General features: G+C 44.9%; 1 protein-coding gene across 5 annotated transcripts in view; it reads left to right on the forward strand.

Annotated features, from left to right (window-relative positions):
• The window catches only part of FHIT (fragile histidine triad diadenosine triphosphatase), a 1,063,956-nt gene extending 1,046,956 nt beyond the window's left edge, over positions 1-17,000 (forward strand). For all 5 annotated transcript variants that reach the window (XM_082210821.1, XM_082210826.1, XM_082210828.1 and 2 more), the window contains 2 exons: positions 7,395-7,505; positions 16,701-17,000. In XM_082210821.1, the coding sequence (XP_082066947.1) occupies positions 7,395-7,496 (102 nt within the window). In that variant the 3' untranslated portion in view covers positions 7,497-7,505; positions 16,701-17,000. The remainder of the gene's footprint in view (positions 1-7,394; positions 7,506-16,700) is intronic.
• Positions 17,001-24,539: the final 7,539 nt, after the last annotated feature.

Genomic DNA, 24,539 nt, shown 5'->3' on the forward strand with positions numbered 1-24,539 from the left:
TTCCTACGCAGATTTCATCCTGCTTAGGCAGCGATGTTACATTAGAAAGCCATTTTCTACCGTAGCAAGGCGTATATGATCCAATAGCTGTAGGCAAATTAACCACATTATTGTTGTTCCACTGGCAGAAAACTCATTTTCATTTTGATATTAGCTCCAGGTATGTTATAAATCCATCTTGTAACATTATTAAAAGGGGATATTTTTTATTTTTTGTGGGGCGGGGGAAGTAAGGGTAAAAAGGCTCAGTGTGTAACATTGGCAACTTCTGCCTCCAGCACTTAGGGAGGGGCTTAAAATGAATGCAAATGTCATCATATAAATTCTATGCAACTGGAAAATGGTTGAGCGAGAGGAGCGACTGTCGCTTCGGCTGCTGTTTTATGTAACAGGGTTACAGCGGTGTGTGGAATGAATCGGCAAGCAAGTTATGGAAGACAACAGGCCTCACGCTTTTAAAACTGAGGTTCTGTCTTCAGCGAAGTGTGGGACTTAAAGGAGAAAGTCCAGAAAAGAGTAGATATACGTGCTGGGCTGCAAGGGACACCAAGCTAAATCCTATCAATTTTGTGTGTCAGGGTGTGGAAAGCTTGACACTACAGCAGATGCAGGTGAAAATGGCAGCCCTACACCTCCTTCCTTTCCTCCACCCCTGGCAATATCCAGGGATGCACCATGTATGATATATGATGACATGTTGGTGTGGGGGCAGGGATTCTTTGGTCACAAAATGCATAGGGCATCTTGTCTATCAAAATTGTCTATCAAAAATTTGTCTATCAAAAACTTCACTCTTGTGGTTTATCACCACAACAGCTACTCACTTTGGGTTTTGGTAATGCAAGCAGTCTAATCTGTCAGCACCTAAATGATATTGAGCGTCAGAACAACTTGGCCACAATAAGGAAATTTTGACCATGGTATGACTGTTTTCCACCTTCCCATTTCAACTCTCTGGCACCCTATCTGCATAACCTAGCAATTCTACAATATAGACGTGCTTTTACTCTCACAAGATTGAATGTATTGCCCTCATCTGTACTTGAGGGGCGATTCCAACAGATTCCACACAAAAAACGCTTATGTCCCTGTGGAGATGGCAGTACTAAATCGGTGGCGCATGCCCTTCTGGCTTGCACTCTTTATAAAGACTTGAGGAATGAGATTACCACCCCTCTTTTATTGTCCATTCTGGGTCACCCAACCACTGCCACAGTGTCCTTTCCCTTGGCAGATCAAGATGAGTATGTGACAGCAAAGGTTGCAAGGTTTTTAGCTGGGGCAATCCGAATAAGATCCACTATTTGACTATTGATTCAAAACCCTAGAATGTATTTTATATAATTGACTTTTTATTTTTATTTTCTGTGTATCGTATTGCTGATTTATTGCTATGGCTGATGGCTGACTCAAATAAAGATTCATTCATTCATTCATTCATTCATGTAAGCAGCTGCTCATTGGGTTGTGCTTGTGTTCAAGAACAGACCAGCAGCTAGTGGAGTTTTTTCTTTTCCTTTCCCAACACTTGCGAAGGGTGTGGCAGAGTATGGGCTGAAGGCACACAAGGCCATCACCTTGCTAACACTAAGCACTCTTTCGTCTACATTGGGAAAGGCTCAGTGGTTCAATCTCCCAGCATGCCCAGGTAGGGCAGTGGAAAATTCCCTACCTGAAATGCCAAATGGATTACTGTAATGGTTTGACAGGGTATAAGGCGGCTCCCTATGTTCCAACAAATATTGCTGGCTTCAAGCTATATCTGCAATTTCCGTCCCATCTTCAAGGGACGTCCCTCTTATAACACTTTGCAGTGATCTAAGTGTAATTTTGTGAGTTAATGAATAACTGTGGTTAGGCTATCTCTTTTCAGGAGAGATCACAGATGGCGCAACAGCCTAAACTGGGGCTAATCCTGCCATGCGTTGGATTTGTTAGGCACACCCTGTTTCTTTGTTGTGTGTTGTTGATTCAAATCATATATTTCCCCCTTGTTGTTTAAAGCTGTTTCCCTGATTTTGTTTTGTTTTGTTTTGGGGTTTGAGTTTTCTAGGCCCAGGAAGTCATGGCACACTCCAGGGTATGATTAATAGATCATATATCTTTCACAGGACAAGAATAGTTTCTGGTTTCAGATGCCATTGTGGATATGGCTATAGAAAAATCCACCCCCTTGGCTCATCCATCTGTAGATAGGAGGCTGAGCCAAAGACAAGAGTGGAGAACCAGTGGAGATCACGAAGGCACAGCATGGTGTCAGAAGGGAATGAGAAAGGGCTGCATTTGCCCTTATGGCCTGGAGATTCAACAAGCCTATATTAAATAGTTATTGCCTGCCTTTAGATTTTTAAGTTTATAGACAATATACATAACTTGATGTAGGGACGCAGGTTCGTTTTCTTTTTAAATAACTTGATGTGAGCTTTCTCTGCCTGTCTCATTCAATGCACCGTGCTCCTTCTGAAGGGAGATTTCAAAGAGATTATAGGTGGATTTACAACTTGGGGAAAAGGGAGGCTGAGTTCTATGGAATGGCAATTTGACATATGTTGGTTTGTTTTAACTTGGCGGAACAAAATAAGCAGTGGTGCATGCTAATGGTATTTTTCAATTCCCTCATCCCAGTTCTACACCTCAGCTAATATCTGGGAATCTGGAAGGATGAAAATGGCCTTTTTCTTTACAGAAAAAGGACTGTGTTTTCAAAATGAAAATCTAAGCCCAATATAATTTCTCTTCTTCTTTTAGGCACACTGCTGTTAACCTTTAAATGCAATCAATCTTTGATGATGCTAAGACTGCTCTGTAGGGATGGTAATTGATTTTCAAACTTGGTCTTGCGGCCTACAGAAAGACTCTGCTATTCTGAGTTTCACTACGAAGCCGCCTACTGTAATCAAGACTGGGGTGTTTCCCATTTCTTCTGTGGGCACCTCATCACAGTTTTGGAGGAACTTGTGCTGTCAAGGTTCATATTAAGCAGATCTGTCTGGAAAGATGGATAAGCGATTTGCAGGAGATGTTCAGTTCATAGGACCACAGGGTTAAAGTGGGGGCTCAGCATGTCTGAGTAAGATTACAGATTGATCCTAATATTAAGGACCAATCCTTTCGTATAGTGATGGGGTACAGTGGTGCCCCACAAGACGAATGCCTCGCAAGACGGAAAACTCGCTAGATGAAAGAGTTTTCCGTTTTGGAGGTGCTTCGCAAAACAAATTTCCTATGGGCTTGCTTCGCAAAACGACAATGTCTTGCGAGTTCCTGCTGGTTTTTTTTCCTCCCCCCCCTTTCTAAGCCGCTAAGCCACTTATCAGCTGATCCGATCAGCAGATAAGCCGCTAAAAGCAGCAAATAGCGCTAATCCACTAATCTGTCAATGGGCTTGCTTCGCAAGATGAAAAAACCGCTAGACAAAGAGAATCACAGAACGGATTCTTTTCGTCTTGCGACGCACCACTGTATAGTTTGCCTAATTCACACTTTGTGGAATGTCACACCAATGCTGAAATGCATCCACACTTCTGGGAGTTCTGTGATGCAGTTCTGCAACCAAAAAATCTCTACCAAAACGTGTTTCTTAGGAGAAAGTGTGCATGAATATGCCGGGCCAGGTTCAGCATTCTCTGCTGCATGAGGTTAAAGCTGAAAATAATGTTTGTGCAGTATGAAATCCCATGCAACAGCTGTGCTAGTGGAGGATTGCTATGCAACCAGTTGTTGCAGCAGGAAGGATGGGGGCTGTAGCAATCTGTTGCATAACTAGCCACAAGGACCATGCTCGCTCCCTGTGGCTTTCTCTTGTGTAAACTATTCGGCTAGCACAAGTCATTCCGCAAGTGCAACTTGTACACAGCTAAGGAACTTTAGCGTAGTTCTGCACTGAATTTCTCCCACTTACATTTTTGAAAACGATTCATTAAAATTCATTGTGTTAGGAGAAATGGCTTGCAAAAGTGCACTTTTGGAAGGAAAATGCAGAATACACACACACACACACAGAGAGAGAGAGAGAGAGAGAGAGAGAGAGAGAGAGAGACCGTAAACACGCCCCCATGTATAAAACGATCCCTATTTTGGGGGACTCCAAATTAAGAAAATGGGGGAAGATTGCCCAGAATTGTTGAGCATTTTGGCGAAAATCTCTCACTCACCTGACCGACACTACCAATAGCACACGTCACCAAAGCCACCAATCGTCTGACCAATCACCGCCAGAAGCCTCCAATCGCCCGCCCAATTTTCCCAGCGGCAGCCAATTGACAGCAGCCCTTGGCTCACCCACAAATCACCTGTACAATCACCACTGACAATCTCCTGCTTGCTGCTGCAATCAATCACCCGTCCCCCCTATGCATTATCTGTCTATACCCCCAATTTCTAACATTTAATAATAATAATAATAATAATAATAATATCATATTATACGTGGGAAAATATGATATGAATCTGGCATATATATGGCAAAATTGTGAACAAAAATGTGTCTATTGAGCACTAGTAACGTGCAGTAGAAAGCTGATGATTTTCCATGAGGACTTTAACAAATTGCAAATGGATGTAGAAATGTGGGCAACTGAGCTTAAGCCTGGAAAACTGAGAAATCAAAATGGATAGACTTGTCCATTTGTTTCATACTGCATTGTCTCAGATACAAGCTTTTTCAGTGGAGTTACTCCACACATCCAGCTGCAGAGTGGTGTAGATAGGAATGGTGTTCTCTGCTTCCAAGTGTTGGATGTCATCCGCCAACCCACACAGTAGCTATAAATTTGCATCTGGATGGAGTAAAAGTAGCCACTTGCAGCCATTCATGATGCATATAGATGCTCCCATATTAAATAAGAACAGAATCAGAAGCTCCTCATTGTGGCATGTCTGGGTTGGGGACTGGGCTGATCAAGACTGAAGTGGTCTTGGGGTGAAGCTAGTGAGCCCTGATAAGCGGACTCACCTCGCCCCAGGTAAGACCTGTGGCAACTCTTAGGTGCTTTCAGGTAAAGATAAAGGGACCCCTGACCATTAGGTCCAGTCGTGACTGACTCTGGGGTTGTGGCGCTCATCTCGCTTTACTGGCTGAGGGAGCTGGCGTACAGCTTCTGGGTCATGTGGCCAGCATGACTAAGCCGCTTCTGGTGAACCAGAGCAGCGCATGGAAACAGTGTTTACCTTCCCGCCAGAGTGGTACCTATTTATCTACTTGCACTTTGACATGCTTTTGAACTGCTAGGTTGGCAGGAGCAGGGACCGAGCAATGGGAGCTCACCCCGTCATGGGGATTCGAACTGCCAGCCTTCTGATTGGCAAGTCCTAGGCTCTGTGGTTTAACCCACAGTGCATCAGTTAAATGTATATTTTCACCCAGGACTTCAGCTGGTTGTTATTGTTTGAACTCACCCTTCGTGTTTTTCATCTCCTGATTGCATGAGGCGGTTCCGGGTTTTAAATTGTGACTGTGAGCTGCTTTGGTAGCAATACGATCGGAAAAGCAGTATATAAATTGGATGGATAAATAAATAATACAAGGTCTTCTCCAACTGTTCAAGTCTGGAAATCAAAGCTGCATACAAAGTGCTGAGCAATCTGAAAGTACCAAGATTTGTTATTATTATTATTAACCTGCCTACTGTATTTCCTTGCTACACAGCACAAATATATAAACACACTCTTTCCAAGATGGGCCCTTTTTCAAGCAGATGCTTACTGAGGTCCTGATTAATTACCCTCCTCTTTTAGCTTGAGCAGAATAAGCACCGACTTTTGATCTCTTATAAACAGTGAGGCTTCTTGAAGATTTCTTTTTGCAAAAAAGAAGGAAAAAAAGGGATTCATTTCCTCACCCGTTGTCTCCCAGTGTGACATTCTACCCCAGCTGACAATTGGGTCTCGTGTTATTTTATTAAAATCAAGAGTGCTACAGAATGGCATACTTTTCTCGTCTTCTTTCAGGCTGCAAGCCCTTGAGGAAAGCACAATGCGGTTGAATAACTGTTTCAGATGAAGAGGGTCTCTCTCTCTCTCTCTCTCTCTCTCTGTGTGTGTGTGTGTGTGTGTATATCTCTGCTTCTCGTTCTTTATAGCAAGAACTGCACATTTCAGAAATGTACACTATTACTGCCGCCTCCCTAATCTAGGGCTGGATGTGGCTTTGATAGGCCTGTGTGTTCTGAGATGCTTCAACATACCAGGATATCACAGGGGAAGGAAAGGGTATAAGGCCAGCGCTGGGTTCAAAGGTTCCTCTGCAAAGGTGGCCCCCTCCTTACACTGGTGGGCCACAGCTCAACACTTCAAATTTTCCACAGTGCTGCAGAGTGACGCTATGTCAGGTTCTTCTGGGAATTATGGGAAATTTAATAAAGCAGGCAGCTCCCAGACTCAGCTACCAGTCTGTGGAGGGCAGGGCAGGCCATTTTCAGCAGCATTGATCCCTGGTGCGGATCTTGGGCCAGGGAAAATAAAAAACATTAGGAAAACATGCTTTGCAAAACTGTATATGAGGCAAAACTGCACACAAAGCTGTTTAAATTTGGCGAAATTGACACGAGTGTGCTGATAAATCTTCACGAAGGCTTTTTCAAAAAGCAAACTGATGTGGAAAACTAGAAAAGTTGGGAAGGGTGTGGAACAGGCCTGGTGAGGGGTGTGGCCTGAGGGCCAGGTGGAAAGACTTTGAGGGCCACGTTCAGTTCCTGGGCCTGAATTCCCCCTCCCATGTTTTGCACTAACACGGTATGTGTGTGCTTTGATAAGCTCTGCAGCAAATCAATGCTAACACAATTTTGACTGCGTGTGTGTAGCATATGTTCTTGAAATGGCTGGGGAAACCCTGCCAGATTTTTTTTTGGGGGGGGGGTTAGAAATAATAAATTATTATTATAAATTATTATTTAAATGTGTATGCGTTGCTAACATGCAAGGGAACTGAAGGCAAGCTGGTACACACCACCAATTCTGGAAATTTTCTGTGTTAGGCTGGAACTCAGGAGGAGTAAGGAATGAGATCGAATTTATGGAACGATATTCATTCTCTCTTGTGCATGAGCCCCATTGCTTGTTTAGCCAAAATGGCAGGACCCGTGAGTGAGATAACTGATAGAGGAACCTCCCAAACTGCCCAATGAGGTGTGAGAGTTGGTCAGTAGCCAAAGAATAATTGCTGGTTGTTGCCAGGGAAGGAGTGCTTGAGAGGAATAGAAAACTGGAGGAAAGAAGGAATAGAACTGTTATGGAACTGTGTGGGCAATTTGCTCGTCCCTCTTCATAACGTTTGCAGACCCTCGCGCATCTCGTCCGTTTCTGCTACCATCCCTACCTGCAATGTCCTTGAAAAGGAGTCTCTAGGTAGCACCAATTAACCTTCTTCTTCATCTTGCCATCCCTCCCCTCCCCAGCTCCAGCGTCATGATAAAGAGGCGGAGGATTCCCCCAGCAAGTGGAGATCTGACGACGAAATGGCCGTGGAAGCAGCAAGCCTCGAGAAGTATTTTAAGTGAAAACATGAGGTAATTATCTGGCCGAGGGCTGGTGTAAACCTTTTGTTTATACAGCACCTTACATATCCTAGAATTCTAAGGTTACGGTCCCTAGAATTCTGCAGGCGGGTCACATGAGATGCTGTAATGAGACAGCAGCTCACATGATTTTCAACGTCTTGCCTTGGCCTTTCCCCCAATCCCCCTCATATACAGTAAGGTATGGAAGATGGAAATAGATGTGTTATGCAGCCTGCCTGTTCCCCTTCAACTAGCCTGCTGCCCTCAGGGGTAGTGGAGGAGGCCTACTGATCAGCAGTGTTGAGTGGTTCTGTACATGAAACAGTCCTTTGCCTCAGGCAGCAAAATGTCTTGGGTCTGGCCCTGTGTGAGATACTGCACCTCTCCGTCCCCAGGCTTTCTGCCATGACAGAACACGCCAACCCCTGCGCTGTGATAACATCACACCCTGTGACTTCGAGTTTTTGTCGTAGGGCTGTTGCTCTGGCATCACCGCCACCGTGCCAGCTTTCGTTTAATGGGTTTCCCATCTCTGAAATCTTCATTCTGATTCCCACTTTCAGAACAGACCCGCTGCTAAGCTCCGCGCTCTGCTCCGGAAAAGAATGACATTTTAAAAGGCAAGGCCGTTCGTCAGTAAGGCCTCTGAAAAGTGCATCGCTTTCATGTCCTTCCTTTGGACCCAAAGGGCAGACTATCCTATAGAAACGGATTGGCCCCCTGAGACCAGTCTGTGATGCAGCGAGATGGACAGAGACATGATGACAGCCAGGCTGTTCTTTCATTTCTCTGGCACTTTTCAAGACATTTCATATTTCTTCTTCAAGGAAGCCCCCAAAGAGGGGGTGATAAATGTTTCACCAGGGCGGTTTCGTTTTTGACAGTCCAATTTAGGAGGATCCTCTGGCTAAATTTCACAAGCCATTTACCTGTTTTGCTGCAGAGAGCAGAACATCGGCAGCATGTCCTGAGCTGTTTGGTACTCTTCAGTTTGTTGAAGCCTCTTCATTAGACTCTTCTTTGAGCACTGTTGCTCCCTCTCTCATAATGTATGCACTATCCAGTGGAAGATGCCAGGGTTGTCCAAAGGTTATTGTCCCTTGAGGGCAGACTGCTGGGCCCCTCAAACTCCTGCTGCAACATGCATGCTTCCAGCATGATCTCAGTGCTCTGGTTCCGGCAGTTCCCATCCCTCGTGGCTATTAAATATAGCCACTGGGGTACCCTTTATCAAGAGGGACGAGAGTCAAGTGAAGTACAACCTTGCATCTTCTGCTCCGTCTCTCGGCGGTTTCAAAAGTCAACAGCCATGGTGTCCTTCTGGATCAGATCTGTGGGATGGGTACTGAAGACAGTCGTTCCTTTCCTGCCTCCAGAGTTGGTGCCAAAGAGTAGCACAAGGGGAGTGTTCTTTGACCCCCCCCCTAGCAATTTTGCTATTGGCTTCCTCAGGTCACATTATTATTATTATTATTTCTCAGGTTGCAGTTAATTCCGATCGCCCCTCCCCTCTCTCAGCAGACAGCCAAGGAAGTAGACAAGGAAGCTCTTACTGAGTCTTTATTCAATAATCACAGTGAGAGGTCTCTGTATGCTGCCTACTAGGTTAATGGCGTTGCTCCAACTGAGCTCCTTCCACTCCCTTCCTAGCAAAAGCACGTCCCCGTACGGCGGCCGCCAGAGGCTAATTGTCTTTGAGTCCTTTGCTCTTCTACTTTCATTGCACGCCGGGTTCTGGGAGAAGGGGGTGGAGTCAGTGGTAACGTGTCAGCTGGCTGCTCTGTCTCTGCCTCCCCCTTCTCCTCTCCCAACACCTCCCAACTCTTCTGTTCACCTGTCTCTGAGCTGTGACTTTCCTCAAACCACTGCTGTAATTCAATACTGCCTTCCTCTTACCTGGAAAGTTCAGGAGGGGAGGTCGGTCTCCACCATTCCTCTTCAGTCTCATTCCCCTCAGTCCAGTCCCTGACATCATCATCATCATCATCATTATCATTTATACCCTGCCTTTTTCCTCCAATGAGCTCAAGGTAGTGTACATTATTCTCCTCCTCATTTAATCCCCACCACAGCACTGCGAGGTAGGTTGGGCTGAGAGACAGTGAGCGTTTCAGTCCATCTCTTTCAATAAACACCACTAGCAATGGGCTATAGTACATCACTACAAAATTCAGAATCAGCGTTGGCACAAATTGCACATGCAGGGCTTTACAGAGAGGGGGGGAAATGGGAGAATTAAGTGCTTCTTTATTATATTCAAATGACTCCCCCCCTCCCCCGTTGCTCATATTAATGGGAAAGAAAGCAATCTACAGTTCCTCAAGACCTTCTTGACCTGGAAGGCTTTGTAAGTGCTGGCGCTTGAATGTGTTAATGGGAGGAAAGAGAAATTGCAATTGAGAGAAGGTTTGGGGGATATATATATATAATTACAATGTGATTTCTCATTTTGTGATCCCATTGTTCACAGCGAAAGCTTGTTAAATAAGTGGCACAATTGGCCGGCTAATCTGGCAATGTTGAGCTGACCCTGTAAGGCCAATAATTGTATGGGAAGATAACTTGCTCTGAGTCAGCGTCAGAACTGCATGACAGGAACGTTGCAAATCATCAATGAAAGATGGATACCTAGCAGATTAAGTTGGAGAGTGGGGGGAGCTATTGCTTTGGGAGCAACAAATAAGTCTTTTTCCTGCTTTCTGACATTACTCAGCTGGTTGGCTACTGTGAGAACAGGATGCTGGAATAGATGGGCCATAATAATAATAATAATAATAATAATAATAATAATAATAATAATAATTTCTTATTTATACCCCGCCCATCTGGCTGGGCTACTCCTGCCACTCTGGGTGATGTGCAGCGTAAATTAATAATGCAGAGCTCTTAATTGAATAAAAGCTTTACTGGGTTAAAATAAACTTCTTCATAAACAACATGGTTCCAAACAGTTTGACTGAGATTGCATACTGACTCTGTTCACAACTGAAACAGACAGACTCTCACATCTTACAGAGAGCACAAAGAGAAACTGGCTGCTAAGACACATGTCAGAGTGACTCAACAGTAAGCAGTTAGGCCTGAATAACTTTAGTAGGCCCAAATGACTGTCTTTGTCACATGACACTGGGTGGCTTCCAACAAAATTGGTATGATCCAGCAGGCAATCTTTTAAAGAAAAATGTTGCATCAAGCTTGGAAGCTTTGCTATTGTACAGTACTTCACACAGGGCTAGGTGAGCTTGTCTATGCTTGCAGGAGACAAACGATTAAACAATTGCTAAGATATTAAAAGGGTATACCAAGGGAGTTTAAGTTTGGGTCCCTAGTGATGTCACAGATACTATCCAATAGGTAGCTGCGACACTGGCAGTGTATGCAACATTCAAACATGCTTGGAGAGGGGGAGGAGGACTGAGTTTTCATTTCCTCAGTGCTTGGTAATGGATCTTCAAATTTCCTGGCAGCAGAAATGTTACCTTGAGAAAAAAGAACTCTGTTTCAGCTGCCCATCTTTTGCTCACACTGCTACCCAGATCCCATTAGCTGCTGCTTTAGCAACTGGCGTTTAGGGGATCAGGCTGTAAGATACGTAGGACTTAAGGCATTTAAAACTTGGTTGCAAGCCAGCTGCTGCCACCTAGTTCCCATCCGGCCAAAATGTGCAGCTATTATATTTATGATGCATTAAGCCATAAGGCGGCATGTAATTGCCAGCGCTGGCACTTCTGTTGTGCAAACTGATGTGTAAGGTAAGCTCGCATGAGAGGGTCATTTAGAAGGCAGCAGTTAACAGGCCACGTTTACAGCTGCAGACCGCTTTTCAGATGTGTGCTTGGCATTGTGGGAATCGGGCGTCTCATTAGCAAGATAAACGTTTTGATGTTCTCATGTTCCTGCAGTTTTTTAATAAAAAAATTTCTCTCTGATCTGTCAGGGCACTTTATAGAGCCAAAAGGTTCATTCCACTCGAGCAGCAGACACCCACTGACACAATGGAACTTCCTGTTCCCTGCAGCCATCCAATCTGCTCCAGACGGTTGGGGGAATCATCCAAAGTATATTTGCAGGGGCAGGCATGTGAGGAGCGGAGATGCACATGCACTGAACTCCAATTGTGCCACATTAGACTCAAGCCTTTGAACGGATTGGTTCAATGTAGCCCATGTGAATAGTGTCAGGAGTTCAGCCAACACTCGAGTAGCACCCTGGCAGAGAAACATGCCCGACTGGCATGTTCTCTCCGTTCTGGTCTTTCATTTGGGAGCTTCATAAGCTTTCTTCAGCCCGAACATCACAGCGGCCGATGCCAACCGACACCGGCACACTTAGGGATCCACAGAGTTTGTGCATCTTGCGTGTCAGACCTCAGCAACTCAGCATTTTGGCTAATCTATTTTTTGTTGTTTAGTCGTTTAGTCGTGTCCGACTCTTCGTGACTCCATGGACCAGAGCACGCCAGGCACTTCTGTCCTCCACTGCCTCCCGCAGTTTGATCAAACTCATGCTAGTAGCTTCAAGAACACCATCCAACCATCTCATTCTCTGTCGTCCCCTTCTCCTTGTGCCCTCCATCTTTCCCAACATCAGGGTCTTTTCCAGGGAGTCCTCTCTTCTCATGAGGTGGCCAAAGTATTGGAGCCTCAGCTTCACGATCTGTCCTTCCAGTGAGCACTCAGGGCTGATTTCCTTCAGAATGGAGAGGTTTGATCTTCTTGCAGTCCATGGGACTCTCAAGAGTCTCCTCCAGCACCATAATTCAAAAGCATCAATTCTTCGGCGATCAGCCTTCTTTATGGTCCAGCTCTCACTTCCATACATCACTACTGGGAAAACCATGGCTTTTACTATACGGACCTTTGTTGGCATACGGACCTTTTATTTACGTATAAACACACACGGAGCACTGCAACATGGCTCCCTCTCTCTCTAGCATCAGACAGCAAAAAGAAAAAGAACAAAGGACAATAGTCCCACTTCACGGAACACAGTGACACAAACATCCTGTCTCCGTCACTTCCCACTCTGTAGAGTCAAAACATATACCGTCATGTGAAAGACAACAATCCCATGACTGCAGTCATAGATCAGGAATTCTAACAAATATGTGGTGTTCCCCTAACTTCTTAAATTCAACTTCCAGAGCTTTTCCAGGTGTGTCTACCTTGGGAAAGATGCTTGACTGTTACCTTTCACACATGCACGTGCTCCTGGGATGGTTGGCACCATATGTCCCTGATTTGAAGGATAACACCATAGAGGACCTTGGGAGCATCGTCATCGCGTGCCAGAGCCGCAAAGGGCCTCTCTTGCTAGATGCAATCGATCTGCGAGATCTGGCTGCGACTGCACTCAGGAACTGTTTGCATATAATCCTTGCACAAATACGCATTTTGGTAATCAGCTGTGGATTTTGACACACTCCAAGCCTTAAGTGCTATTCATTATATCACCCACTCAGCCAGCCGTAAGAACCATTAATTATGAAGCAGCAACAGCGGCAGCTGACTCCTGCGTGGATCTCCTCCGTTGCGAGAGATGAGAAAGCAAATCTGCTCGCTCCAGAAGAAATATGTTTTCTGAAGGTCACCTTAATAAACAAAACAGAACAAGAACCACATCTGTCGGTAGCACAGAACAGAGACAAAGCGTTTTCTTCCCGTAAGCAGTTTTAATGATGGACTTTTTAAAAATATTTTTTTTAAAAAAACAGTATGGAAAGCGGAGAGTGGAAAACAGCTCTGCATCACATTTCAGGACTAGGTTTCTTCTTTCAAATGAGTTTTCTCACAGTAGTAAGAAACAAGTAAATAAGGAGTAATATTTTCCCGCCCCCTCCTTTTCAAGTGAATTCCAGGGAAATATATTGGCAGAAGGTTTGTAGACAAACAGAACCTGGCAGTGATGAGTGCTATTTGAAATCTAAAAAACTCTACAAGGAACATGCTGAAAGTGAGGGGGTGGGTGGAAAGGAAGGTTGGGATGAGTGGGTGGGGAAATCCATATCTCAAGCAGAAAATATAAGCATGTAAGAGAGAAATGCAATTACTTTATCCAGATAATAATAATAATAAATTCTGTTATGTGTATGGGAACTCTGTTCCCCATAGGACTGGGAAGCATTAATATCTGTCACGCTTAGTGCTCTGCCGTGGTGTCTCTGAGTAAAATCCCACCTTCCCACTTTGCCCTCCCAAATCTAGCTCAACGAACATGCAATAACATTAGCTACACAGGAGCACACAATTGTTCAATGGAGAGCTTCCAAACATGACAATCAAACTGTACCTTTCTTCTTATATCTCTGGCATTGCATCTATCTATCTATCTATCATCTATCTATCTATCTATAGGTTTGATCTTCTTAGAGTCCCATGGACTGCAAAAAGATCAAACCTATCCATTCTGAAGGGAATCAGTCCTGAGTGCTCACTGGAAGGACACATCATGAAGCTGAGGCTCCAATACTTTGGCCACCTCATGAGAAGAGAAGACTCCCTGGAAAAGACCCTGATGTTGGGAAAGATGGAGGGCACAAGGAGAAGGGGACGACAGAGGACAAGATGGTTGGACAGTGTTCTCGAAGCTACCAACATGAGTTTGACCAAACTGCGGGAGGCACTACAAGACAGGAGTGCCTGGCGTCCTCTGGTCCATGGGGTCACAAAGAGTTGGACACGACTAAATGACTAAACAACAACAAATAGATATAGATATACCAACTGGCCCAAATGTAAGCTGCACCCGCAAATAAGCCAAACCTTTAAAATTGGGGGGGGGGGGAGAGACAATATCCGAATATAAGCTGCTCCCTTAAAATTGGGCTACAGGCTGAAAATCACTGCAGTCGGTAGAATTGTAACTCCCAGCCAATTTAAGCCTTTGATCTTGTAAGCCCGCCAAAGTTACCATACAATCGCTAAAATCGCAAATCGCTATTCAATTGCTACAATTCCGCAGGCACTCAAGCTCGCAGATCGGCAAGAAAACATTTTTTTGTTCCGTTTTACCATGTGTCTGTTTCAGCAGCGATATCGTAAAAGCCAGTTTTTGTAAGGTTGTGAATTTGAGCCGCACCTTAACTTTTCACGGTTGGAATTGGGGGGGGGGGGAGTGCAGCTTATATTCAGGCCAGTATGGTATAAGGTAAAGAACGCATGCTCCAGGAAGCCCAACACATCAAATCCGATCCTTCCACAGCCACATTGCAGACAGACACATTGGAATAAAAGGTAAAAAAAGAAAAAGAAAGGTAAAGGACCCCTGGACAGTTAAGTCCAGTCAAAGGCGACTATGGGGTGTGGTGCTCATCTCGCTTTTCAGGCCAAGGGAGCTGGCATTTGTCCACAGACAGCTTTCTGGGTCATGTGGCCAACATGACTAAACCGCTTCTGGCACAATGGAACACTGTGACGAGTGCCAGAGGGCACAGAAATGCCATTTACCTTCCCACTGCAGTGGTACCTATTTATCTACTTGCGCTTGTGTGCTTTTGAACTGCTACGTTGGCAGAAGCTGTGACAGAGCAACGGGAGCTCAACCCGTCATGCAGATTCAAACCACCAACCTTCCGATTGGCAAGCCCAACAGACTCAGTGTTTTAGACCACAGCACCACACGCTCCCTATTATATAGATATATATAGATAACAATCAAGGAGGGTGAAAAGCAAGGCTGGGGTGTGGCTGGAGAGTGTGTAGGAGTCCTGAGGGCCACTTTGAGAGGCTTGGAGGGCCGCATTTAGCCTACAGGCCTGACATTCCACACCCCTTTAGCATACATTCAGGTCCCACAATGCTTTCTGTTGGAACCATTTGTTAGGCAAACGTTCGCATCACAAATCTATGATTTCCACTGTTTCCTATGGAAATATTTCTGGTGCTGGATTGGCCAGATCTCTCTCCATAGAAAGAAGAAACCAATCAGCAAAACAGAGACAAAGGGGGGCGGGGACAGATTTGACTGCTCTATCCTGCTCTCTGTTTCATCCAATCTTGCCACTCTCTCTATGGTTTCTTCCTGAAAATGGCTGCAGCCGATCAGCAAAACATAAACAAACAAGGAAGTAAGGAAGCCAACTGTTGGGATATTTGAATCTGCAGATAAGTGAATTTTCAGATAGCGAGTGGGCAGGCAGTGGGACCCGCTTGTATATTCGAAAGAGCTGATGGGGTTGCAGTAACCGAGTTACCTGTTTTCTGCAAGGATGAAACCGCAAGTGGTAATATCATAACTATTGCATGATGGAAAGCCAAGCTGCCTAACAATCCCCAAAACAAACCCTTGTGTTGCAATGAGAACCAATCACAGAAATATAGACACAACACGTAGGCTAATAACTGTTAAAGCATATATAATAGAATAATGATATCATTCAAAAGGTAGAAATAAATCTATGAGAGTTCATATATACAATGTAACAGACCAGTGGCACAGAACGTCAAGCCACGTGTTCAAGATAGACGTCAAAGGTCGGTCTCAAAATGGTTATTCAAAAGTTTCAGCAGAAGATGTCTCAAAAGTCTAAAAAGTAACGTTTTCTCAAGTTTCAACGGAATCAAAAGTTTCAAGAATCCCAGGCAGATTCTCAGTGGCTGCTGCCACTTCCAGCGCTGGCCACTCTGCCATGTAGTTATCCTGAGAAAGAAAGGGAAACTGTGGCTCTCTGAATGTTGTTGAACATCCACCAGTCCCAGCCAGCATGGCCAATGCTCAGTCCAACAGTATCTGGAGGGTCACAGGTTCCTTGAAGACTGCCTGAGCATCAAGAACCATCACCAACACAGTACAGGCATAATCTATGTGTAGCAGATACTGCTAGTCTGACTTCCTGATATGCATGATGTTATCCCTCACACCTGGCCACCCACCCTTCAAAGGGGCACTTGTGCACAATGGGACCCTTGAGTGTATGGGTCACCTACACACATTCAGCTACTCACATGTAGGTAGGGATGCCAATGGACTACAACTTTGGGGGTGGGCACTCCACATTAACCTGCTATGCATACTGTAGATGTCTGAATGTGGCTTTCATTTCTTCGCCCTGCCGATTTCTTTTTCTCCTTCACAATCATGATTCTCTCTTGGATAAATGCTAATGAGAGCTAGCTGATTGCTTAATCTCATAGCTTTTGCCTTGCTCACGTAGGGCACAAAACGTTGCTGCATTTGACAAAACATCTTATTTTTATGTCTAATCAGGCAACAAAGCACCTTTGGCGAAGTCTGGCTGGGGCAGAAGACAATGAGGAAACCAGAGGCCCTCCCTGCAAACCCCAATCTTTCCTGGACCTAAAGCTCAAGAGATGTCAATATATTCTGCAGAGATGCTGGATTCTTCCACAGGATGCTTTATTAACCTCACCTAAGGGTTGTTTCGGCAAAGATGCTTGATAGTTTGCATATCGCACAGAATGCATTGAAGTTGTTGCTTTAATTTTCTATGAAAATAAAAATAATCTGTTCCTTGGCTGAAAACAATTAAAGCATTAATAAAATAAAGTTTCTCTGTTGTTGTTTTTAAAAGATATCTTTTTATTAGGTATTGTGAAGTTGTGGCCCTCCAGATACTCCTAAGTCTCCAGCTCTGATCACCTATAAGCATTGGACAGGCTGGCTTGGATTGATAGGAGTTGAAATCCAACAGTACCTGGAAGTCCAAAAGCAAGCCATGCCTGCCCTAGCAGGAGGCTCTGCTGAGTTCTGATCCAGCAGCAAAGGGAGCCCTTCCATTTGTAGAAGGGGCCCTCTGGACATTTGGAGACAATGCAGTTTTAGACTTATAGTGGTACCTCGGGTTAAGTACTTAATTCGTTCCGGAGGTCCGTTCTTAACCTGAAACTGTTCTTAACCTGAAGCAGCACTTTAGCTAATGGGGCCTCCTGCTGCTGCCACGCCACCGGAGCACAATTTCTGTTCTCATCCTGAAGCAAAGTTCTTAACCCAATGTACTATTTCTGGGTTAGCAGAGTCTGTAACCTGAAGCGTATGTAATCTGAAGTGTATGCATCCCGGGGTACCACTGTATTTATTTCTCTACAAAATGAAAAATAAGATTTGATATCAAAGATGAGACAGAGATCGCACAACAATGGGCGTCTTCGAACAGCTTTTTCCAACTGTAAATTTCCTCACCCTTCCCTCTACCTTTTTTTTCTCTTCCCAGTGAAGTAAACAAATAAAAAAAGAACATTCTGAGGGTGTCTGCAAATGTGAAGAAGAAGAAACAACAACAGAAAAGGCAGAGGGCAGCAGGGGCAGAGCAGGGACGCTTTGGGAGACTGAAAGCCTTAAGAGCCCACAGCAAAACAAACACATGAGAGTGTGGATCTTTGTTTCTGAATATTTATATTAAGTGTGGAATATCTATTGAAAGAAATCCACAGACATGCCGTCGGGATTGTTGAAAGCTGATGACTTCTACTTCAAATAGACTCTGGGAGCTGGGAGCCTCCCCTGCATTCAATAACTGCACGGCGAAATATGGAAAACTCTCCAGCGTAAGTTCTTGAACTTTTGTCACAGTGAAACTCGCGTCTTAAGAGCAAATAACTGGCTGCGTCTCTCTCGCTGTCTCCGAACTAGCGAGCAAGGCAGGAGGATGGCTTTGTGAGAGGCTTTCCCTCTCCCACTCAAAAGCTGGCAGGCAGATCATAGGGAAAGAAAAGGAGACGGGTGACAGAAAACAGAAACCCAGGTAAATTAGGTTATCATAGAATCATGGAATTGTAGGATCTTGTAGTCCAACCCCCCTGCAATGAAGGAATATGCAGCTGTCTCATATGGGGATTGAACCTGCAACCTTGGTGTTATCAGCTCCATCTATTGATGTGGTCGATAAAGAATTGGCCAGATGTCACCCAACCTTTTGTTGTCTCAGTTATTTCACAGCTGGACCATAAAGAAGGCTGATCGTTGAAGAATTGATGCTTTTGAATTATGGTGCTGGAGGAGACTCGTGAGAGTCCCATGGACTGCAAGAAGATCAAACCTCTCCATTCTGAAGGAAATCAGCCCTGAGTGCTCGCTGGAAGGACAGATCGTGAAGCTAAGGCTCCAGTACTTTGGCCACCTCATGAGAAGAGAAGACTCCCTGGAAAAGACCCTGATGTTGAGAAAGATGGAGGGCACAAGGAGAAGGGGACGACAGAAGACGAGGTGGTTGGATGGTGTTCTTGAAGCTACCAACATGAGTTTGACCAAACTGCGGGAGGCAGTGGAAGACAGGAGTGCCTGGCGTGCTCTGGTCCATGGGGTCATGAAGAGTCGGACACGACTAAATGACTAAACAACAACACAGGGCCACAAGTTGCTCCTGCCTAGACAACCAAGGCCAGAACCACAGTGGCCATACTATCCCCATGCAGGGATGATGGCAGTTCTTTTAGCAGACATAGTCTGTAGGAGGAGGTCCTAGCCACGAAGACCACCAGGGCCTCTAGTGACAAAGATGGATCCGGGAGGACCCCTCTTGGGTTGCCATGCTACCAATAATGGAAATGATAGTATAGAGCTAGGAAGATAAAAACAAGCATCTCAAAGAGGTGGGGAGGAGATTGCGAAACGGCATTCCCTTTGGGAACAATTAGCGTGCTGTTTGGAGCTCCCCAAAGCAAAGTTGGCCAGAACAAAACTGAGAAGGTGCCTCCTTTGAAGTCGCACGCAAGGGCCAGAGACGAGCGAAGAACAGAAGCCGTAGCTTCCGAGTGCCCAGCCGTGATCAGCTCTTCCTCAAGGCAAGAGCTCTTGTGAACTCGGTTGTCACTTCTCCGCTTTGAACATTAATTTGGGAACAAAAGCTCCGCGTTAGCCGATTGCGCTCGTTGGAAAGAGGAGGCTCACGCTGGGGGGACGTGCAGCAGACACCACTTGGCAGATTTGCAGAATCTTGTACAAAGACAAAGAAGCCTCCAACATGGCAACGCTCCAGATCCCCCATCCATCAAGCCGGGCATGCCTTTGAGCTGCTTGGGGTAGTTAACGGGCTTCCTGCGGAGAAGCAGAAGGAGGCGCAGGGGAGGGAAAGACCACGTCTCTTAATCAAGGGCAATGCAGAGTCATTTCAAGTGAATTCAAAAATCACCCCCTCTTCGCAATTTCTCCGCTCTCCATTGAGAGCACCCTGCTGCTATAAATACAGGGCTGTCACGGCACACACTGAAGTTTTCTTCCACATTTCCAGAGCTGGGCTGCCTGGACAAGAAATGCAAGTAGTGAACTGGATCAGCAACATTTTTAAGGTCAACCAATGAAGCAGCAGAGGAATTTAGAGGTGAACTGCAGGGTTCTTTTCGTTGCCACAAAGGGCTCAGTAAGTAGGTAGGGATCCCTCTGTTTGCAGCCCATGTCGTCCTAGCCTGGTGTTTGCATTCCCAAGTCCATTGTATTTCAACATCTTAGAACCATATTTTAATTAATGTGTACAATGGTGAGTGGTTGGAGGATCATAGAATCATAGAGTTGGAAGGGACCCCATGGGCCATCTCATCCAACCCCTTCCAATGCAGGAATCTCAACTAGATCATGCATGGCAGATGGCCATCCAAACGCTGCTTTAAAAACTCCAAGGAAAGAGTGTCCACCGCATCTAGTGGGAATCTGTACCACTGTCTAACAACTCTTATTGTCAGAAAGTACTTCCTGGTGTTTAGCTGGAATCTCCTTGAAACTTGAAGCCATTGCCTCAAGTCCTACTCTCCAGAGCATGAGAAAACAAGCATGTTCCCTCCTCCAAGTGACAGCCCTTAAGATATTTGAAGGTGGCTATCATGTCTCCTCTCAATCTCCTCTTTCCAGGCTAAACATACTTAGCTCCTTCAACCGTTCCTCATAAGGCTTGGTTTTCAGACCCTTGGATCATCTTGGTTGCCCTCCTCTGCACGCATTCCAGCTTGTCAACATCCTTCTTAAATTGTGGTGCTCAGAATTGGACACAGTATTCCAGGTATGGTCTGACCAAGGCAGAATACAGTGGGTCTATTACTTCCCTTGATCTGGACACTATACTTCTGTTGATCCAGCCTAGAATCTGAGATTGTTATTATTTTTTAAGTAGGAAAAGTTACATAAAATACATATTGTCGGATGTGGTCATTGCAAAAACAACTGCTTAGGATTTGGTGCCTGAAAAACTTCAGCATTTGGGGCTTATGAGTTTAGAGACAAGGCACGTAAGAAGCAACATGATAAAGTTGTGCATGGCATGGAGGAGGTGGATAGAGAAGAGTCCCGTCCCCCCGTCACTCATCATAAGGACTCATGGACATCCAATGAAGCTGAATGATGGAAGATTCAGGACAGGTAAAATAAAGTACTTCTCACACAGCACAGTTAAACTCTGGAACTGTGGAGCCAGTGTGGTGTAGTGGTTAAGAGCAGTGGACTCGTAATCTGGTGAACTGGGTTCGATTCCCTGCTCCACATGCAGCTGCTGGATGACCTTAGGCTAGTCCCACTTCTTTGAAGTCTCTCAGCCCCACTCACCTCACAGAGTGTTTGTTGTGAGGGAGGAAGGGAAAGGAGATGGTTAGCTGCTTTGAGACTCCTTAGGGTAGTGATAAAGCGGGATATCAAATCCAAACTCCCCCCTGGAACTCACTCCCACAGGCGGTGGTGATGGCCACCAACTTGCTTTGCTTTAAAAGAGGATTGGACAGATTCATGAAGGATAAAGCTGGCAATGGATACTAGTTGCAATAGCTACTGTATGTTCTACCCCCACTGCACAGTTGGATTTGTGTCCTGCTTACGGGCTTCCCATAGGCTTCTGGCTGGTCACTGTGAGGAAAAGATGCTGGACTAAATGGACCATTGGCCTCATCCAGTGAGCTCTTATTATGTTCTTATGCATTTCCAAACATATTAGGAATTTTAAATACACGTTGATACATTTTTTTTGAGGTGAAGACTGTGGGATGACCAGCCTTATATAACCAGCATGCTTAAGTCCAATGGATGCATGAAAGGGTTAAGACCATAGAGTAAGCTGTCCTGCTTAGCCATTCACCTTGGGAGGGACTAGGTAATACAAGCCTTTGCCCGCCCCCCATCTAGCTGAGAAGCTGAGCATGTGAGGAGGTCTGAGCTGCTTGCTGCAGCTCAGACCGCATGGCTGTAACAAGCCACACTTGAGTTCCCATGACAATAATTTAAGAACTTTCACCACTCTAACTAAGCCAAGTTTTACTGCCTGTGCAATCTCTGGAGCACATGAATCTGACCTTTGGAGAGTTTGTAAGTAAACCATTTTTTAAATTTACCAAATTTTTCGTCTTTTTCTATGCCAGGGGAAGAGGGAAACAAGGGCATATTTTAAAAGTCTAACAGACTATATTTCCATGCGGTGCTTTGCTGCATATTTTGTTATTTTAAATCTCTGCCAGGGTTCACTCAGCAAAGAGTGCTTGCTCTAAACCTTGATCTTGGCATCCGGATAATTCTCCTTTTATAGTTATTTTTTCCTTGCAACAAACAAGAGCTGCACTGCAATATTCAAAGAAGTTGTGAAATCTGATGGATCTGAACATTAGTCTGGAAGGTGAGGTCAGATCAGTTCTTATTGACATTCACAAAGAGCTATTCTTCAGCCATGCAATTCTCAGATCGTGCAGTGCCTTCTGAGATAGCTGTACATTGTGAACCAGAACTTGGTGTATCACTGCAATTACTCTCATTTTGTACCTTTTTATCTCTTTATAGATTTGAAACTCATTATTTTATTCTGTAGCAAGGCTTATTGGGTTCTCTGAGCAATTCTGATGGCTGGTGAGTGTTCAGCCAGCCTATCCCTTAGGTATCTAAGACAGCAGAATGATGCTCTTGATTACCACAGATGAATGATTTGTTTCCTTCCTTTAGTCCTGCATTAAATAATGTGAAGATTTCTGTTTCAGCTGGCTAGAAAAACTGGCCAGTGAGCATGACTAGGGTTTAATGGAATTTGGGTTAGTCTGAAATGTAATATCTCCACTGCATCCTCTTTGTGTCGTCCAGCAGAACTCTTTTAGGTAATCTGGATTTTATTACATGGTAATCCTAATTATACAACAACAACAACAACAACAACAACAACCAGCCACTTTTTTGCTGTGGCAACTCATACTGACTTACAAAAAACCTGCATGCATTAAAACCAAAAACATGGATTAAAATATACTTTAAAGTATACATTAAAGCACCATACCCACTCTAAAAAGCCATAGATAATTAAAAACCAAAGGCCAGCTGAAAAAGGAATGTTGCCTGGTGCCTGAAGATATGCAACCGTGACCCCAGGTGAGCCTCTCTACTCCACAAATGGGAGCCACCACTGAAAAGGCTCTTCTTGTGTCCCCACCCTCTGGACCTCTCTTGGAAGGGGCACAAGAAAAAGGGGCTCAGATGATGATCACAGAGTCTGGGGCAGTTACCATGGGGAGAGGCAGTTCTTGAAATATTGGGGTCCTGAGCCACATAAGGCTTTACAGCTCAATGTAATGGTGGGCGGCTGCAAAGCACCTTAAGGATAAAATCACTTGCATCCACCAGGACTTGAATTCCATTATTCTTATTCTTATCATCATCATTATTATTATTTCAATTTTATGCCACCCAACTTCCCGTAGCAGGTCAGTTTCAGATGTCCAGAATGCTGCTGATCCAACAATATGGAAGTACAGTACAGTGTCTGGCTAGATAAAGGCTAACAAACTGAAGCTCAGTGCAGAGATGCTGTGAGTTCCACTGCCCTACCAGTCCTGCAAGGGGTCTCACTCCCATTGAATGATCCAGTTCCTTGCTTGGGTAGACTCAGGGATCCATTACTGTCACTGCAGGCACAAGTGGCTCAGTTATGGCCCTATCTGGACATGAAGAACCTAGCAACAGTAGTCTAAGCTTTGACGACCTCATGGCTAGATTGCTGCAAAGCCTTTTGAATGGGGCCTCCTTTTGAATATGATTTGGAAAGAACAGCTGGTGCAGGATTTGGCGACTATGAATATATTGCACCAACTGTGAATGAGCTGCACTGACTCCCAATACGGTTCTCACGCCAGTTTTAAGTGCTGGTTTTAACCTATAAAGCCTTCTGTGGTTCAGGACGCTAATATCCAGTGTGGTGTAATGGTTAAGAGTGGTAGACTCGTAATTCGGTGAACCGGGTTCGCTTCCCCGCTCCTCCACATGTAGCTGCTGGGTGACCTTGGGCTAGTCACACTTCTCTGAAGTCTCTCAGCCCCACTCACCTCACAGAGTGTTTGTTGTGGGGGAGGAAGGGAAAGGAGATTGTTGGCTGCTTTGAGACTCCTTAGGGTAGTGATAAAGTGGGATATCAAATCCAAACTCCTCCTCCTCCTCCTCTTCTACTTTGGGGCAGGAGCAGGGAAGCTTTTTCCTCCTGAAGGCCACATTTGCCTTCCACAGGCCCCATGACAGTGGTAGGGGGTGGGGCCAGAGGTACAGATGGGTCAGGTAACAATGCAAATTGTACTTTTGTACAGTTGGCCAGTTTCTACACACATCCACGCAATCCAAGAGGCAAGAGCCGAAAAAATTATTTATTTGGTTCTTCAGATTAAAATTTTACAGTCACATACATACCCAACATACAACATAGAAACAAGATTCCAAGGGATCTCTTGGACTTTCCTCCTCCCCTTTGTGGGTTCTACTGTTAATCATTTCCTCCTGCATCAGGGTGGGTCCGTGACCTGAGAAGACTCCTGTGGGCCAGACAGAAAGGCTTGGAAGGCCACATTTGCCTTCCTCCTCCTGACCTGAGTGTGGCGATCACACAGGGTCCCCAGACATTTGACGGTCTATTGATCCCTGTGCCACGACTATGATCACTTCCCTGCTGCCACCAACCCGTTTTTCTTGGGTGCACACTGAGTCCAGACAGTTGTTAACATTAAAAACAAATAATCAAGTTTATTTTATAAGCATGAACAAGTTTATGGTTTCAGATAATTTTTCTTGTCAGTTTCTTATCCTTAGTTTCTATACCAGCCTATACCTTTCTAATAACTTCTAACTAATTATCCCAACTGTCTATCTCACTCC

The sequence above is a fragment of the Podarcis vaucheri genome, assembly GCF_965113315.1.
Source record: "Podarcis vaucheri genome assembly, chromosome: 2".
NCBI lineage: Eukaryota > Metazoa > Chordata > Lepidosauria > Squamata > Lacertidae > Podarcis > Podarcis vaucheri.